Source organism: Acanthopagrus latus, chromosome 20 (assembly GCF_904848185.1).
Source record: "Acanthopagrus latus isolate v.2019 chromosome 20, fAcaLat1.1, whole genome shotgun sequence".
Lineage (NCBI taxonomy): Eukaryota > Metazoa > Chordata > Actinopteri > Spariformes > Sparidae > Acanthopagrus > Acanthopagrus latus.
Window position 1 is genome coordinate 14,765,481 of NC_051058.1, and position 18,931 is coordinate 14,784,411.

Consider the following 18,931-nt stretch of genomic DNA (forward strand, 5'->3'; position numbering starts at 1 on the left):
TTTTCCCCTAAGTAGCGATGATGGTCGCACTCATTTTGATGGCCGCTCATAAAGCGACAGCGCACAAGGACTGGCTAATGAGCTATGTTAAGATAATGCCACCTGCTTCACTATCCAGCTCCCACCACTCACTACTCAACTCAAGTGTTCATTTAGTAATGCATTTCTGTTGTTTCTCCACCTTTTTGTTAACAATGGACCACTTTTCCAGGTGATATGGTAATTCAAATAATTTGGAGGTGGCTCATCGTTGGCCTTGAAAAAGCCCTCTGCTTATTACAATCTCTGTTTTTGGGGGGAGGTGTTCGAGATAACCCCTTTGTTTTTAAAGAAAAAAATAAATAAAGACGATTTCACCTTGGTTCAGACATTCTGGGAAAGCATTATCATCCTTTTATATCGTGAAAGAACAAAGGAAAGTCTGGGGCCCGAGTGTTTTTAGGGATGTTTTTGAGACAAAATTAAGATGGATGATAAGCGAGGCGGAAGATTTATGGGGTCTGTCTCTGCAGGTCCCTCGTTGCTAACCTGGCAGCGGCAAACTGCTACAAAAAGGAAAAACACCTGGACTTGGACAGCAACTGGGAGCTGGTGAAGAAAGCCAAGGTCTATTATATTGCGGTAAGTGAGACCCTCTACAGTCAGAATGACTGTTCCCAACTCTATTGCCAGAAGAGGACAAAATGTTAAGAGGCTTTATTCAGGAAATGCCTCAGCGCGCCTTCTGCATTGTCAATATATCCATTCATCCTTTGTCGGGTGAAATGAGCTATGTTACCTATTGAGACAATACAGCTCCATTCTCTCCATCTTCCCCCTCCCTCGGTCTTTGTGCGTGAAGCTTCAGCACGGTGTGAAATTGTTCTACATGTAATGCATTCATTCATTTCTTTTAACGTGAAGACAAGCCAACAGGTGCTGTGAAAGTGTGAAAATTGATTATTCAAGTTCATTCTGCTTTACCCCCCTCCTACACAATCTTCCCCTTTTACAGACAAAACACACACACACACACACACACACACACACACACACACACACACACACACACAGATTGAGGAGGACAGATGTGCTCCTAGGCATTCACACACACACTTAAGCTGCACCACTGAGGTAATGTCTTCACTTGCAGCTCCTGGAGTAGGATGGCCTGCCATGCTCATGTTTCACTGTTTGGGATTATATTTAATTCAGGCAGATCAACATTTTGTCTGATCTCGAGTCAAGATGATATCCCTGAAATTGCACCGCATTCCACGTCTTTAAGCAGTTCATTATCGGCATAAATCAACGTTACAGCCCAGCCATCAGCATACTGCTTGGCTTATTGTCCCGGGTGAAATTCACAATGCTCCCCCTGTTGCCCACAAGCCCTCTAAACATGAGTGTACTATAGTCCAATAATGACAGAGGTTTCATAATTAGCCGCCCAGTCGCAGAAACAAACACGCAAACACACACACACACACACACACACACACGTACACAAAAAAAGCCGTCAGTGCTTGTGCCAGAAAGCAGATCAGTGAGTCCATCCTCCAGAGTTTGTGTGGTCTCATTTTTAGCCTCTGCTTCGCATTAGCAAACACAGCACATCCTCTGCAAATTGGCAGTTGGGTTTTGCCCACATCCGACAGTCTTGCGCGCAGGGAAAAGCTTCCGTGGGATTTGAGGAGGGGAATAGAAGGGCCACAAATGGGTGTTTGTCAGTGCTTGGAATCTCAAACGTCGTTTCCAGCATCCCTCCTGGGCCTCTTTGTCAAAACAGGGGGATCATTCGCTTTATTAGAGTCCCATTCGCACTTCTAAAGTACTTAGCCAGATACACTGCCACAGCTATTCCCACTTAATACTGTGTGGCGTGTCTAGACCGGTGTTCACTAAGGCCTCCTCTCTCCATTAACCTTGTCGAGAGCACTCAGATGTATTTACCCAATTTACAGCCAGATACATTTTCTCCCTCTCTCTCGCCCTCTCCCTCTAACTGTACCAACCTGCTGTGTATTAATGTGCTTTGCTGATTTTCATTAAATGTCCGCTGGGCGGTATGTGCAGTCTTGTACACTCTAATCTGTAAATGTAATTACCGGGGGGGTAAAAAAAAGACAAAAAAGAAAGCATGTGTGTATGTTAGCATGTTATTCGCTCGCACGTGTGTTTGTCGGAGCATGTGTGTTAAAGAGGTGATTGATGATTCCTGGCAGAGGCTCTCAAGGTGCCTGCTACTATGTGGTGTGATTGGATGAAAACAGAATTATTAGAGGGCTCTTGCAGCCAGTCTGGCTCATCCAGCAGCAGCGGCGGTGGCGTCAGCAGCGGCAGCAGCAGGGCTGGTGGCAGACGCAGAGCAGGGAGGCAACACTGCCATTTCTCACAAAGAGAGAGAATGTTGAACTCCTGCCAAATGTTTGGTGGCAGGCTGTTGCTAGGAAATCTGGGTCCTTAGGCAAATCATTGCACAAAGACCAATAACAAAGGCGTGAGGGGGAAGAAGGAATGGCTAAATGCATTTCAGGCAGAGGATATCTCTTCTTCTTCTTCTTTTTTTTTTTTTTTATGCTGTTGAATGCCATCGCTGCTGCAGTGATGTTTACAGTTATTTCTTTCCCCAACGATTGTAAACATCAGAAATGGAGGGTGATGTATTGTGTGAAGGGGAGATGAGTGACTCTAATTGGTGGGGGTGATGTGTGCGTGCTGGCCCAGTTAGCCTCATCTCCCCCCCTCCTTCCCTTCACTCCCTCTTTCCTTCCATCCCCATCCCCCTTGGCCCTCTATGGACACCCTCCTCCTCTTCCCCCTCTCCTTTTGCTGTCTCCTTTGGCCCCCCCTTCATCTCTCTCTCTTTCTCCAGTCTCTCAGACACACATACACTTGCTGCTAAACACACACAGCATGCACGCACACATTCTGCAGCATACCACTGGCTTGTTTTTCTTAGCACTGAGCGCTTTGCCCTGTAATTTGATCTCCGCTGCTTGATGCATCCTCCATGATGCCACTTTGAATTAACCTATGGCTCCACAGCTCTCCTTAGCCCCAGCTAATAAAATAGCTGCTGCTAACTTATGCTTTTTACATTCAGGGGAGGGAAAAAAAAAAGGAAAACACTTCCATCTCATGGCAAGCGACGGAGATGAAGAAGAGGGGAGACGAACAAGACAATTGACTGTGAAAAGGCCTGTTAATGACTGGGCACAGATGGTCAGAAATAACCCAAGGATAGACGGAGGAGACACTCGCCTCTGCCAACTGGCCTGATACACAAAACTCACCCAATGAGACACAAGCTGCAGAGCTGTTAGGTCACAAACCTGATCACAGCTGCGGACGCTGTTTCGTTTACGCCCTAAGCTAATGGCGCAATCCCTGTTAGGTTAGCCACGCCCGAGGAAAACAGCTAGCGCCACCTTTTTTTCCTCTTTCATTCAAACAGCGCAGCGACTTGAAGTCGAACGCCTCACACTGTTAATACTGGCACAGTGCATATAGCATTAATTGGTGGTTGTATTCTTGCCCTCACTGCAGGGGAAAGCTGAGTTCAGCTTCAGTCACCGTAGCATAATATGCAAGGAAAGGAGGCGAAGGGGAGGGCAAAAAAAAAAGCGCAATACTGGCACCACAAGCAGCACGTCAGCCTGCTTACACTCCAGAGTGGCACACATACACGCACACACACACACACATACACACACATTGTTACTCCACCCCACCAGCCCCTGCAATTTGCAGCCAAAAAGCCGAAGGGAGAGGTTTTCCACACACACACAACTAACTGACATCTCATCAGCCAGCCGAAGGGCTGATTAGCACAGAGGTGACTGCGGCTGTGTCTCTGTCCAACTCAGAGGACCACACTGTCCTCACGCTGACCTTGAGCTTCCTCTTCCCCTCTGTCCTTCTTTTTTTCTATCCTCCTCTCTCCCTTTCTCTACTGCTCTTTATCTCCAGTTTTCCTCCCTTCCTCTGTCTCCATATCCTCCCTCCTTCTCCACCCCCACCTCCTCTCTTTTTTCTGTCTTTTCTCTCTTTCCCTCTCCACTCTTTACTGCACCACTCTGCACTGCCCCTGTCCTTCCACATAGCCAGGGAAGGATCACGAGGCAAAATGCAGGCAGTGGAGAGAAAGACGGAGGGAGGGACGGAGGGATGAGGAGTGGAGGGGGGAGGAAAAAAACTGGCAGGCTCCCCCTTTGTCTGCAGGCGATCAGTTACAGTCTTGGTTGCCGATGAAATTTAATCCCCACCGCATTTACATGCCAAGTTTGACTTCTGGCAAGCCTTATTAAATAGATTTGTAAATCATTTCATCTTGATTAGAATCTGTTCTCAAGGGATCAACATTTTTTCGCCTTGCTTGTGTTTTGTTATGTGCACAATCTGTGCCCACTGGTGTTAAAAATTTGAAAGTCAACCCTTGGTGGTGTTATTTTTCTGTGCAGGCGGGTGTGAGCGGTAGGTTTTAGGGGACAAAGAGCGATAGGTGCCAAGTCCCGTCCGTCAGCGGCCAAGCCACTGTGTCAGCATGTCTCCCGTCTCTGGAGGTCATGTCGGTGGGCGAGCAACTGCTATGATGTGTCTTCTCTTTATTAGGCTGACACCACAGTGTCTTTAGCATGGAACAATGTCATTTCAAATTGTGCCTAATCAGATGGCATTTTTGTAATTGCCAGCAAGCATCTTATGAATATGAATTCATAATTGTTCAATTACAAGCCGACTGCATCATATTTATTGGCTTTTTTTTTTTTTTTTCTCCCGCTGGCCTGGGCCAATTATAGGATTTAAATCTTGAGGCAATCAAGTGATAAGGGTGAGGCGTTTAGTGTTTGCTGTCACTATATAATTCTCTCGAATGTTAAACATGCATCTGGGAGGGCTGTATTTGTCAGGAGGCTGTGCGTGGAGGTGCACCTGCCTAATTGAGTGGTAATGAGCTGTCAGGAGTGCAGGCTTGGTGATTGGCTCTCGGTGGGGCGTCCCCTGCCAGTGGGACGTATGGGCTGGCCCGGCCCTGCTGGAGGATCAGCCAGCTACGCAGCCCCGCAGGCCTGAGTGGGCGGAGCGTGGCAAATTAGGGTGGAGAGGCCAAACGACGCTGGCTGCCGAGACATCCTGTGGCTTTCACTCATCTGTGGGATTTATTTAGGTTGTTTACATCTATCCTTACTCCCAATTTATTTTGACTTCTTCATGACAGAGGTGGAAGAAGATTCCACGTTTTGCTGTAGTATATGTATGCTGAACTGTAAAGATACTCCATTAAGAGTAAAAGTCCTGCGTTCAATTGTAATTGAAGGCCACCATGTGTAGAATTATTTATGGGAATATTACATCTAAAGTGCTCTTATAAATTCCAACAGTGGAGCAAAAAATTAGAGCCTGTTGCAGGTAAGCTATTTCTTGCTAATTATAGCACAATGCAATGCATCAAACTTTATAGATGTGAAAATTAAACGTCCTATGACAGCTATAAAATAAACTATTTATAATATAGCGATTGAGTAGTGATTGAGGGAACAAGGGACACGGCTTCAGAATAAGAATCAGAATTGGATTTATTGCCGAGTAGGTTTTCGGATACAAGGAACTCGCCTCGCCTGCATAACAAGTACGATAAAAGGAAAATATAAAGAAAGATTCAGTCAAGTCCTGCAAGTTAAGAAGCATAAATGGAAACTGGAAAATTGACAGTATCACATGGTAAAAAGAATGTATTGTAAAAACAGAGTTTTAAGCCCATTTATTAAGTGTCAAACCTTTGCCTTTAATACATCCTGTCTGGAAAATGAACTGTAGGGCCCAACAGGCGTCTCTCAGTCAAAACAAAACAAAAGACGCAAGAGAATCATGGGAGTTGCTGACATCATTTTTAGGAAACCAGCACTGCCAATAAAAATCTACTCCTGTGAGATAGGCAGACATGTTTGCGGTTGAGGAAAGTTTTATTCACGTCATGTCTAGTCACACTTCTAACTGAAAGTTATGGCAACAGGCGACCACATGAAACGCAACTCGGATAAAAAAGGGATTTCTTTGGTTGAGAACACAATATGCAGATTGGTCATACTATCATAGGAGCATATTATTATTGATTATTTTTGTTGATGATTTTTTTTTATTTATTTTGCTGATTAACATGAGCTACATCATAAACTATTGGGAACCAGTAATAGATAAACTAGTGATAGCTAGTGGAGTAAAATGTTTGCTTTTACCCTTTGAAATGTGATGGAGCACAACTATAAAGAAGTATACAATTAAATACACAAGTAAGCTGTCCATCAGAGTTGTACTGTACAGTACCTTTTTAAACATACTCAGTGTTCCCACTGTTGATCTTCTATTTATTTAACTACAATATAAACACAATAAGTTTTACAGAAGCAGCTTTGTTTTTAGAAGCATTGCGCAGAAAGTTCACAGGATGTCAGAGATCACCTCATTTTTGTTATTATGGAGGAGAGGTTCTCATCATGCTGAATTGCATCTATTTTGGTTCGGATTTTCTGTATTTGTGTGTTTTATTTTTATTTATTTCTTGTTTAGAAAAATGTGTGTGGAAATACTTAAAAGTTGGCAGGGGCTTTGCTGTTTTTTTATTTTTTTTTATTTTGGGAGTCTTTATTTCCAGCATCCTAATTTGAACAACAACAGGAGGGGAAGAAAATGCTTTAATCCACTGTATCTTGAGTAATTGCCTCATGGGTTGGGGGCTCGGGGGCACATATTTGGACTCTGGCTTGCTTCCAGGCTGTAGTCCATATTACTCTGCCAGCATGCAGTGACTTTCTCCTTGTACACCCACGTTACCTTGTAAAAACAGTTTTTCTTCTTCAGCAGGGAAAACACCATGTCCTTTCACCCCAGATTACTGTGTGCATCTGCTCCACCGGCAACAAGTCTGTTTTCCTCCTGCCTGGCTGCAAAAGGGATGAAATAGTTCAGACTTAATGATATTTCTACTTTCCATCACCTTGTCCCTTCTCCCTCCGCATCAAAGCACCCAGCTTGTGTTGTGTGTGTTTTATTCATGAGACGAAGTTGTAAAATGTAGAATAATGTTTCAGTCCTACACTGGGATGTTGTGGCCATTTGTGCGAGTTCCACGGCTTAATTGAATAGACTGAGTAATTATTTGTCAAGTAATGCTGAGCAGAAAATAAATAGCCACTTTGCGGCCGTGAATTGTGCCTGATGGCCATGTGTTGATACTCTCACCAGGGAGAGTAAAAACCTGCTCTACTGGCTAAGTATCTGATTAAGATTCACATGATGAAACCGCAGACGCTTTAGGATAGTGTGTCTCCTGGGCAAAGATAGGGAGTAGAGTTAAGTGTCAGACGCTGTTATATTATCACGCTGGAGCATAAAGCCCCCGACTGGATAAATATTGCTGGAATATTCTCCTCGTCACAAACCATCCGCAGCAGTCGAGTGAGCTTGACAGTTCCTCAGACAAAGCATCACCGCAGATGTGCATCGCTGTGCAGCAGATGCTGGACACTGTTCTTTGAGAATTGTTTCCTTCTGCAAGGTTTCATTTTTCCCTTTTATGCCGTTGTAATTTGTTTATGGTCTGTAATAAGCCTGTGCATATCTTCCTTCTGCCAGTTTGGCCCGGGTCCATTGTAAACTGCCAGTAATTTTTTTTCTCCTCTCCCTTTTTTAAAAGGAGACTAATGACTTCTGAGGATAATATAATATTTTGTACGGATTTGATCATTCATTAATTGAAGTTATAATCCTTGAGATTTTCATGATATCACACCTCAATTTTCATACTATTTCTGGCCAACTTTCTCGTCTTTCTTAAATAGCCTTTGTAATTCCCTCTCCATTTAGTGGTTTCCATTGTTACTGGCTGAAAGTCCCCACGGGATGTAAATATATCAGTTTGACCAGCAAATAAATATTAGGTCAAGGTCCACTGACTAGCCTTTCCCAGGGCATATTTTTCATGCCTTATGTTCTTCTTACGTGGATGGAGTCTTCTCAGTTTTCATCATGTGACCTCAGTTTAGAACTTTGGTTACTTTAAGCAGCCGTCCACGTTATTCCCCTGCCCCATGATACCTTGTGCGAATTATGGCCGCAACTTCCAGTTCGCCCAGTCACTTAACCAGTAAAGATGCTTTCCATGATAACAGGTCACCAATCCTCATTCCTAGGGTGACTGGTATGCTGTATTGTTCATTCATAAAGACTTAGGTTTGTGACTTTACTGTGTAGAGTGAATGAAACCAATACTATTATTATTGCTTAGCCCACTTAGCTAACACGTCTAAAGCCTCAGATTTGCCGCTGGTGCATCAGTAATTATGATACTTTGTTACTTATGTGAGCTCCATCGAGCACTGAAAGTATCACCCATAATTGTTTGCCTTGTGACCTCCCCAGGAAACATGGATAAGGAACTTGTATATATTCTGATGTCCCGTGTGGTCAAAAGTGGTATGAGCACCACTGTCTCTTGTAAACATACATTTTAATACTTTTTTAAACATAGCTTTAAGTTTGCAGGGGTGCATAGCGATGTCGATAAACCGACACATAGCTTCACTACAGCAGCAGCACTGATCTTTGCCTAGGTCTCAGTGAGCATGTCTGGGGTTAGCACATGCAGTGGGAAAGTGTTTATTTTTCATACATGGTCCCACTCAGACATAGGCTCGTACTCTGACCTTATCTATTGTTTCTCAAGTGTATATTGTAAGCAGCTTTGGAGGCTTTATAGAGACTTAGCCAGCAGGGCTGCCGTTGCTCTGGTGGAACATTTGGACCTCTGGCAAGTGTCAGATTTTCAGCAGCACATTAAATCTCTTAACCCAGTTCTTTTTTTTTTCCCCTCCCCTTCCTGTGTCTGTCTCTTTCTTTTCCTCTTTCCCTCTCCCCTTGCCATGCTAACAAGCTGGCTGTGATTTATTTTTCATGTGTGCCGTTGTTAGCCTCCGCCGCCACCCCCCCCCCAGCATCTAAACATCTTGTGCCAGTGGTTAGCCTGGTGCCCAGGCCCTGGGGGGGGGGGACAGAGTGGAAATGCAGCCAAAGCAGCTGCACATCCACCCCGACCGGGCGTAGTCCTCCAGTCGCACTGTGATCAGGAGGCCAGCACCACTTTGATTAGCATGTCCGTCGTTATTGGCCTGCTTGAATGTCATGCACCGTGAGCCCAGTCGTCTAATGCTTCGACTGGCCAACGGGGCCGCTCCCTGCAATTACTGATAGGGCTGCTTGTTCCAGCGCGGAGGAGAGGCCAGCGAGAGCGCCAAAGTGCCAAATCATTGTCCTCGGTAAATAAAAAGCAGACATCTTCCTTTTTGATGTTCTATATGTGCGTGCCTTATTTTCAGATGCTGTGGCGCAATCACATTTGAAAGCATTTTGCGCTCCCAACATAACAAGGGGGAACCAATCAAAACAATAACTGTGGTTCCTTTTGACAAAGCCCTTGGCTCACAATTGTCAGAAGATGTAAGCTGACTCATCCACACAAGAAGGGCATGTATCCCTGGGAGCGAGGGGCGAAAAAGCTATGATGAATCTTCCCCTCTGTGCTCTCCTCTCTCCACTGAGCCTGCATGGATTAATTACATGACTAGTAGCTAGTTTAGTCCCATTATTTATTTTTTATAATGAATAATTTTACTCTCCCTCTCCGCCTAGATTTTATTCTGCTCAGGACTTTTTCGGCTGCACCCCGTGGAAATAAGAATGCATTGATTATTTTCCATCTAGCAAATATCCCACCAACTGAGGAATAACATGCCTCTCCCCTAATTGGTTTGTTTATCTTGAGCAACAGACTCTGGGTTTGTTTGGACTCTGGCTGGCATCCACACACTGCACCGCTCCTCAGCATGATTACTCACCTTGGGAGGAGGCTGCTGGAGCAAGGTTGATGTTCCCCGCATAGACATCAGGCTGTCATTCTCCCCGCTTATGTGACATCATTTGCCAAGACAGATTTGTTACAGGAAAAATAAATTCAGGCCTAAAAAGGGATTGATTTAAGGACAGGCTGCGAGTGGAAAAAAGGCGACAGGAGGGATGGGGGCTCCCAGACACATTTCACCACTGAGAGGGCTCGGGCCGGATCCAAACAAGCTGCCAACAGAAGATGGATTCTGGCTTCATGTATAATTGATAAACTGTATGTTCTAGGTGTCAGCTTTAAAGAGGGAGCTAGGACTATATCAGGAAGCTATTTTTCCTCTCTGAGGCGAGCATCATTTTTATTTTGTCCTCCCCCGTTCTCTGGCTTATCTTCTCAGTTCAGAAAGCCCCGTTGAAAATTATCGTTTTCTTTGAAGACGACGTTCGGGAAGTGCAGCTTTAAAAGCACATCCTGTTCCTGCGCCTATTAGGAGTGCTAGTCCAGGGCAGATAGCCATCTGCAAAGTTGACTGTACATCCTGAGTTATCAGGATTAGCCATCTCACTCTTGACACCTAGCACATTAATATTAGCTATGGGAGACTCCATCCTGCTGAAAGCAGCATAAAAGGATTAATGCAGCGCTTATCCTTTTGGAAATAATGCCCTTTATTGAGCGGATTTGACACTGTAAAGGCTAATGATGACATTGAATGGAGCCAGAATAAGTAATGGTGCATCATCCCGTGTCATGCAGCCAGAATGGTCGCTATTTGCATTCCGGCGGCTCAAACCGTATTGATTTTGTAGAAGGCGCTGGGTTGTTTTTCCTCTGCAGCAGTAAGAAAGTGTTACTCAATCATCAACGTCCTGTAGCTAATGACAGTCCTCTCCCTGTAGGCCCAATGACATGCTCTGTTCATCGTCATACTGTACACTACGATCTCACCTCTGAGCACTCTGAGCTGCAGCAATTACTGTACATGAAACACAATATGGCAGCGTGTCACCCTCCCTGCCTGTCATGCAGAGACTGTGGGACTAATGTGGCTTTGCCCACTCACTTTAATAGGGATAAATTCGTATCCTGCCACTCAGATCTAAAGGTGTTAGCTGTACAGGCTATTTTTATAGAACAGAGGAGGCTTTAACACCAACTTTCTACTCCATAATTTCCATTTGAGAACAATGTTATAGCCTTGAAAAGCATTTTTTTTTTTTTTTTTTTTAAATTGCCCATGTATACTTGACTCTGGGTGAAACGTGAAATGTAACTGCATGGGGTAACTGGATTTTCTGTCACACTGCAAGAATTTAAATCAAGCTAGAATGATTGTAATTCGGTGCAAGAGTCTCCTTGACCCTCCCCCCACCAACAAGATTTGATTATTAAGAGGTTAAACAACTGTAATAATAAATCTGTCAAGTTTTTAATAAGCTGTGCCATTTTGTAACGGGTGTGATGGCAGTGAGGGGCAGACAAGTGGCCATCAGGGCCACCTGAGAACATTTGCTCTGTTCTCTCTGCAAAATTGCTCCTCCGTTAGGTGTTTTATTTATTTTATTATTTTTTTTTCTTTTACCTGACAAGATAGTAACCTTATCAATCACAGCTGCTTCCCTCTCTCTCCCAAGGACTTGTGTTGATATGTTCTAAGTGCTCTCTCCTTTGGCGGTTTTAATGAGTATATTGCATGCTCATTTGAGCGATGCCTCCCTGTTTCTTAATGAGCTGATAAAGCCCCAATTATGGAGGCAAATCCTGATTTCTGATTTGCATTACCGACTCTTGTTTCACCACACACGGCGGAAATGTACATGATTGAGGTGCTGAGATGTTGGCCTGCCTTCCCAGAGACCTCCGTGGTGTGTGTGCGTGTGTGTGAAGGGACACAGGAGATGGACAGATTAGATTAGATACAGTAGATGCTGCACGGCCCCGGCCGTTTGTGCGTAGAATGTGATTTAGTTGTGAGGTTTGAGACGGGCTGTGGGGCTGCTCTGGGCTCTGTGATGGGTGAGGGGACAGACTGACAGTGACAGTGGGGTGGTAATGGCTCTGAATGAGGAGGAATGGCCCCTGTAAGGCCTCCTCTCCCAGTGGCAGAGCAGGGCAGTCCTGTCCAAATACACTGCAAAATGAATTCTTCTCTACACCTGTTTTTTTTTTTGTCTCCACAGAGCTCGGAATCAAGGCTATTTATAGCTTCACCAGTCTGAGGAGAAAATGGTGAAAGAAATGGAAAAATGCTACCCTTAAAGAAATCCAGCCTTCACTTTTATTAAGTATCAGCAGCTGCAGTAACGCCACAGCCCATCAGATGTTGAGACATCAGTTGAAGAAAAAGATGAGAGGATGTTGTATCACATTGCCGTTTTTTTTTTTTTTTTTGAACGGGGCCTCGATCCAGTGGCCGAGAGGAAGGCGCAGGGGCCCCGATCAAAGTTGTCCCCTGGATGTGTGATCAGAGATGTGGGCCTATCGGCACGAGTGCGATTGCATGCGAAATCCCAGGTTTGTTTTCTGAGCAGCCACATATTTGCCTCTCTTGCCCTCCGTGCCCCCTTTTTTCGTCTCTGAAACTGAAACATCATGTCTAGAACTTTGGCTGGGGAGCTCTGCAGTTCATGAAAAATGCATTCACTCCGCTCTTTTTCTAACTCCTCGCCTCTGATACCCTTGTCATATCATATCCATGTCATGTCAGGGTGTGTATTAATTATGTAGCAGGCGCAGTTGAGGAGACAATATTGATGCATCTCAACTAGACGTCTCCATGTATATTACTAACTCAATGTTGGGAAATATAAACAAGACTTAATTAAGGATGAGAGGATGCTTTAATGTTTAGCCCTGTGAGTAAATAATTCTTAGCCAGTGTTTACAGGAAGCATTTCTTTCTCTTTTGCCTGCTTCTCCCTCGGGCTCCATTTTATTCTCAGACTCTCACTCTGTTCAGCCGTTGTGGTCACTTCTTCCGGTTCAACTGAGGTGTCAACCTCTTTCATCCTGCCTCTCTTTTAGTCTCTTTATGTGATGCCGTCAATGGGACCCAGTAGCACCTTTTCATCTTTGCAAGCACAAATATGCACAAGTAAGAGGTCATTTTTTTGTAATAGAAAATTGATCTGCTGTTGCAACACATGATGTCAGATCCTGTTTGGGATTTGTGTTTTCTGTTTATGAGTCCTTCTCCATGCTGTAATCTTGTGGAACTGTGACAGCACTTGAATATATCCCCTCACCAAATGAATATCAGGAGGGAAAACAGTTCTGGATGGTTCCTCTTGAAATGCAGCTGTTTCCCTCCAGTCCTCGTCCTCCTTCTGTGAAAAATGGTCTCTCGGGATTAAAAACCACTACAAACACTTCAGTGATATTAATCTTCCTCCAGGACTTCATTCAAAAAGTTGCTTTTAAAAGAGAGAAAAAAAAAAGATTTTACACACTTGCTATGTTTAATGCCAAGATGGATATCTGTGTTGCTCGCAGATTGAATACATCATGCTATGAAATCATGCTGTCAGTAGGTAACCCTGTCAACGTTGATCCCGTGCACTTTGTAATGCTAGAGTGATTGTTTTACGGCGTTTTGATTGCAGCGGTTTGGCAGGAATAATTGAAGTTCAAGGCGTCGATCCGTGAGTGTAGCCTGTAGCCTGACACTTCAGACGTATTATGAAGCCATCACGTCTAATTTGCACAGGCCTCTTTTGTAATTTACCCCCAATTCAGAGGAACAGTCTCCTGCTCTGCAGCACAATGCACACTCTGCTCGCATTGTTCATGCTCATTGGAAGAGACACTGAGTGAATGAGTCTTGGAGCTCAAATAATGTGCAGCACTGTTCCTGTCATATTTGTTGCTGTGTAATGGCTCCTGATTTGTAGTTTCCTGCAGCGCCTTTTTTGGTTTTGGTGCAGAGCAGTCAGTGCTGCTGCGCGCTACACAGCAACTGCTTTCTGTGCATCCAGTCCAAGCAACTTGTTTACTACTGGCTGCTGAAGCAACTGCTCGACAGATAAAGGACCTCAAAACATCGTATAGTCTTTGAGAGGGGGAGGAAACCTCTTCAGAGGAACGAGTGGGGTTTTTCCACATGCCGCCCAGACATTCTCACACATATTGAGTTTGTCTGTGCGCATCTTTGAAGATGCAAATGTGTCAACCACATGTAACCAACCACCCAGCGAGAAGCTGAGATGCTCAACTGCCTTTCTCACGGCTCTTAAATGGCTGCCAGTGATCTTCAGCGGCTCTGCGTGTCTGTGAAGCCTGCAGTTCCTTTTTAACAGGCAGATTAGTTTTTGTGGGATATTGAATAATTTGTGCACATTTATCACTGAGCAGAAACGTCAGTTCAACCACATTAAGAGACGGAAGAGAGTTTGGCTATAAGGTTTTATGACTTCTCCTGTAGCAAAGTGTTGCAGTAGACAGTGTGTGTAAGCCATTAATTGGTCGTCAATGTAAACAAGACGCTGCCAAAGGCAGTAAAATGATTTATTCAATCCAGTCACCAGGATAAAATGTTTGCAGTTAACGTCAATCACTGATAGGTTCACATTTGTATGTGTCATAAGCTACGTAACATAAGGACATTTCTAGAAGATGAGCCATATTAAATACCTGACTCTTATATCTGGAGGTGAGAAGGATGGTGGTGGATTTGCAGGTGAGATGACTGGGCAAGCCGGTGACCACAGTTCATAACTGCGTCTCAACATTCATCAGTGTGACATCACTGGCTAAAATTTGAAAGAGATGTCAAGACAATTTCCAGCCATATATTTGTAACAACAAGTACTAGACATTTTTGTTTCTGGCTAAACATTTTAATGGGATGTCAGGACATCTCCACAACAAAAAAAAGTTATTTTTGACAGGAAGTTGGGACATGACCTTTTTCACCGTCTCTTACAAAGTGTTTTTTGTCCCTGGAGCGTTGTCACAACATAGAATTAAAAGAAAAGTTGCAACATAAAGAATATGTAAAGTTGAAACATATACGTTGTTTACGGAAACATCCATTGCCAACGTTAATTTTGCGATAGGGTTCGATTTATGAGTTACACCTTTTAGATATTTTCTTCCTGACAATACAGACAGGGTACCTTTTACTTTGTACACGCAGTCGCTCCTAAATCAAGAGAATATTTATACCTCAAACTTGCCAGCCTGCTTTGACGCCTGCTGTAAGAAAAAAATAATATAAAAAGACAGAACATCATAGCTTGGCATATCCTGACAGAGGAGACATTCGTAAATTATTAATTTTTTCCCTTGCACTGTCACCTATCATTGCACTATCCCTCTGCTCCTTTCGTTTTTGAAATGCAAGAGTGGTAGTCCTGCAGCATGGCAAGTCATGTTACTGGCTCTCATTTCAATATCTGAAGTGAAAGGTCGAGATGATATATTCTGTCCTGCCGCGGTGACAGTGACTTACATGCTACCAGTTCAAGATGGTACACTTTTACGAGGCCCACCCAGCCTGTCGAGCAAACTGATAATGAATCAATCTGTGTGAAACATTTATGGGTGCCCACCACCCCCCTACCCCCCTTCCTTGCGTGAGGCCAATTAGAGCATCCTCGGTGGCCCCTGCTGTCTGAGTCAGGGAAGCCCCTTGCATTGTCATATCAATATTCCTCTGTTGATCTCCAGCTGAGGCGAGTCCGGCTGCTCTTTCCACACATGCTAATTTGCATTCGCCAGCATGTGTGGGAGATGGCATGCTGGCTGCCTCTCCTCCTTGTTCCCAAACCTACTGTTGCCTCCCTCTCTCTGTCTTTTTTCTACTTTTTTCTTTTTTTCTTTTTTTTTTCTGAGAGGGAAAGGTTTCTTGATTCCTGGCATGCCAGAGAAGGGTCCTCTGAGGATTACATTGGCTAAGCCCTTATCACTCCAGGAAATTCACTGCCTGCTTAAAAAAGTGGTAGGAGTAGAAAATCAAGGGGAAGTGTTATTCTTTTTAAGTTTCTCCCTATTCCCATGGAAAGTTATTACGGGTTTGAAGAAAAGTCCTTTTTTTGGCACTCAAGTTTTTCTCGCAACTGCATTTCATATTTCACCCTTCCTTTTTTTTTTTTTTTTTCCAAACGGCTGGTGGAATTTTAGAAGTGGAAAATGTGAAGGCAGGTGCTTGAGAGGGAGAGAGGGGGAGGCTTAGGGAGGGCTGTGCTCACTGGGAAGCGATGTTAAACATCCAGGGGAAATGTTTGTTATTCTAATGGGATACCACCATGGTAACAGCTTTTAGAGACTCCCAAGGCTTTGTGTGGAGTATATGCACGCTTTCATCAATCTCGCCTAATTTCTTTGGGGATTAGCAAATATAATCAGTCCTTTTTTCTCCAAGTCGTCACCTGCTTATCGACATGAATATTATGGTGAAATTTAACAGAACACCGCCCTGTTGGATATGGAGACAGCAATACACGGGCCATTAGTATAAATCACAAATTGAAGTGAGCAACTAAATGGATTCAAAAGTCATTAGTATTCCTTTTTGTGCTGAATGACATCTCAGACAGAATAGCTTACATTTTGCACATACTTGCTCGCTTTTTTCAAAAAATAAAAAATCCTTGCAACCGAGACCAAAGCACTTCTGCTCGTATTACATCTACAAGTTAAACATGCTTCACACAGAGGTAATAAATTATGTTATTTTCAGATTTAATACCTTAACAGGGGTTTTAAAGGCAATGGAGTGAACTAATTTACAAGACTTGGAGGAGAGAGAAAAAAAGGAAACCCAGCCTGATGAGGAGCCACTGTTTTTAAAAGGCTCCAATAACTCGTAAGCCCCCCCTCTCAGTTGTATACCTTTTCCTCTCCCCCTGCAGATTTCCTTGAGTGGCTTATGTGAATTGCAATTGCCACATTGAAGCCGGGTGTACACAGAATACATTTCTTCCTGGCCGTGACCAGCTAACAGCGCGTTGAACTTGTGCGTGTGGTGATGGAGAGGTTTCACACACAGCACTGCAGCGCCGTGGGAGTATAGCCTGACCTAAAGCTAAGCCCCCAGCCGGAACAGCCTTCCATCAAACTCTCACAACACTGCTCTCTTATCTACTGGCATTTCTGTCTGATACAAATAGCCAAGACGTGATATAGTTGGCTACATGTCATATCTGGCATTGTACTACACTCTATCTGCTCCCCCCTCTGTGAAATATAATGCTTTTAACTCACCAGCTTTTTGCCTTGGCTATTTTTTCCATCTGTAGCAGAGACAGAGACCAGTGTGTTTGCTCGTCTTGGCCAAAGGCCAAAGGCTCTTTCTGATATAATCCCCACCATCGATCAGACTTTGTTTACTCTAACATGGTTTCTCTCCCCTCAAGCAATTAGAAGGCAACCTTCCACCTCCTGCTCCACAGACCAGCTTTATACGTTTATTTTTCCCTTAAGTGGTAATTTTTCATGTTGTGGCTAAGCTCTAAGAAGTGTGGGTGTATATTAAGTAATGGATACTCTTCAACCAGACTGACATGTTGGATACCAAATTTTTGTAAATGTTTCTTTGTCTTTGAAGAGGAGAATTCTCCAGTCTAATCAGTACACTGTATCACTTTGGGGTGATTCACACGTTTCCTATGTAGCACTCCACATCCTGTGTGTTTCGTTTAGGCTACTCCACTTAGAAATCTCAAGTACTTTGAAATTTTAGAAAAATGGACCAAGCCCGGGATAACTCTCCTCTCTGTCTGAGAGGCTCTCGTCCTAATAAATCAGGCGGGAGAGTGACTGGCCTTCCCTGTGGTCCTGGCTAAAGAGCTTTATAATCCACACAGAGAGGGGAACATTTTGTTTTATTGGTAATATCGTGATCACAAACAGAGTTATGACCACTTAAAACACTTGTGCTGAAATACTTACCTTGAGTCAGTGACATGAATCAGATACTATTTTTTTCGTGGTTTCATGATGAAATAAATGTTTTAGTTAATCATATCCACAAAGCTCCTGTCATAAAATTGTAAATAAAACGTATTGGAGAGGAATTCTGGGTAGATTAAGACTTACTTACCACCTCTTTTCTACCGAGAGCACTTTGTTGACTTTTCATTTAATTTTAGTGATCTGAGTAAGAAATCAAGCAGTGATGAGATGTCTAAAAAATTTCCACAACTGTGCAAAAACTTTTCTTTACCCTAAAAGTCAAGTAATTTGGATAAATTAATGTTATACTGTGTACTACATGTAACTGCAACTCTCCATTTATTGGCCACTACAGAGTAAAGTATTGAGTGTTTATTATGTAGAGAACGATGAATGGGTGAAAAAGGACCAGATGTAAATTTGTTCCATTCACCTGATGTTTTGACTCGTTTAACATGTGCATAAAAACCCCCCAAAGGAAAAAATAAAACGGTTGAAGTATCGAAAGAAGGTTTTAGTGTTTTTATACTTAGATGGAGAAGTTGATGTATTTGATAACAGCAAAATGTGAGAGTGCAATGGAAACACTAGCACTACTTTGCATTTACTTTAACTGATTTTTATGGAAAATGTGTTCTACTCATACCAGCAGGAACAAAAAGAAGGTCACAGTTAGAAAGAAACTTCTCTGCAAGAATTTGGGAACACATGTAACAACAAACCAAAACTAGAATACCTCCACCAAGGCCCAGCAGTCTGCTTTAATTCAATCGAGCCTAATCCAATATCAATTTCAATAGCCCTGTATCGCTCTAAATTTAAATCACCCGTAGCTGCTTAGGCATAATTGAATCTCACCAGAGCTTCAACAGCCAACCACTAGGACAACAACACAAGACAGATGGATCATAATCTCCATTGTTTCGTGGGAGAATGATAAACAAGAGAAATTAAAACTGTTATCTCAGCTGCGCATTGATGGTAGTTGCAGGTTTCTATCCCTATTTGTTACCATAATGCAGCTGAAAAATACACTAAACACAATGAAAACGTTAAATAGTCTAGATTCAAATTGTACTCATTTGTAGATACCAGCCACCTAAATTTACCAGATTTTTTTTTCAAAAGTGAGAAAATTCCTTTATCTGGATACACACCATA

General features: G+C 43.3%; 1 protein-coding gene across 7 annotated transcripts in view; it reads left to right on the top strand.

Moving 5' to 3' along the window:
• The window catches only part of LOC119010015 (adenosine kinase-like), a 111,829-nt gene that overhangs the window by 48,033 nt on the left and 44,865 nt on the right, over positions 1-18,931 (top strand). For all 7 annotated transcript variants that reach the window (XM_037081821.1, XM_037081824.1, XM_037081822.1 and 4 more), the window contains one exon: positions 513-621. In XM_037081821.1, the coding sequence (XP_036937716.1) occupies positions 513-621 (109 nt within the window). The remainder of the gene's footprint in view (positions 1-512; positions 622-18,931) is intronic.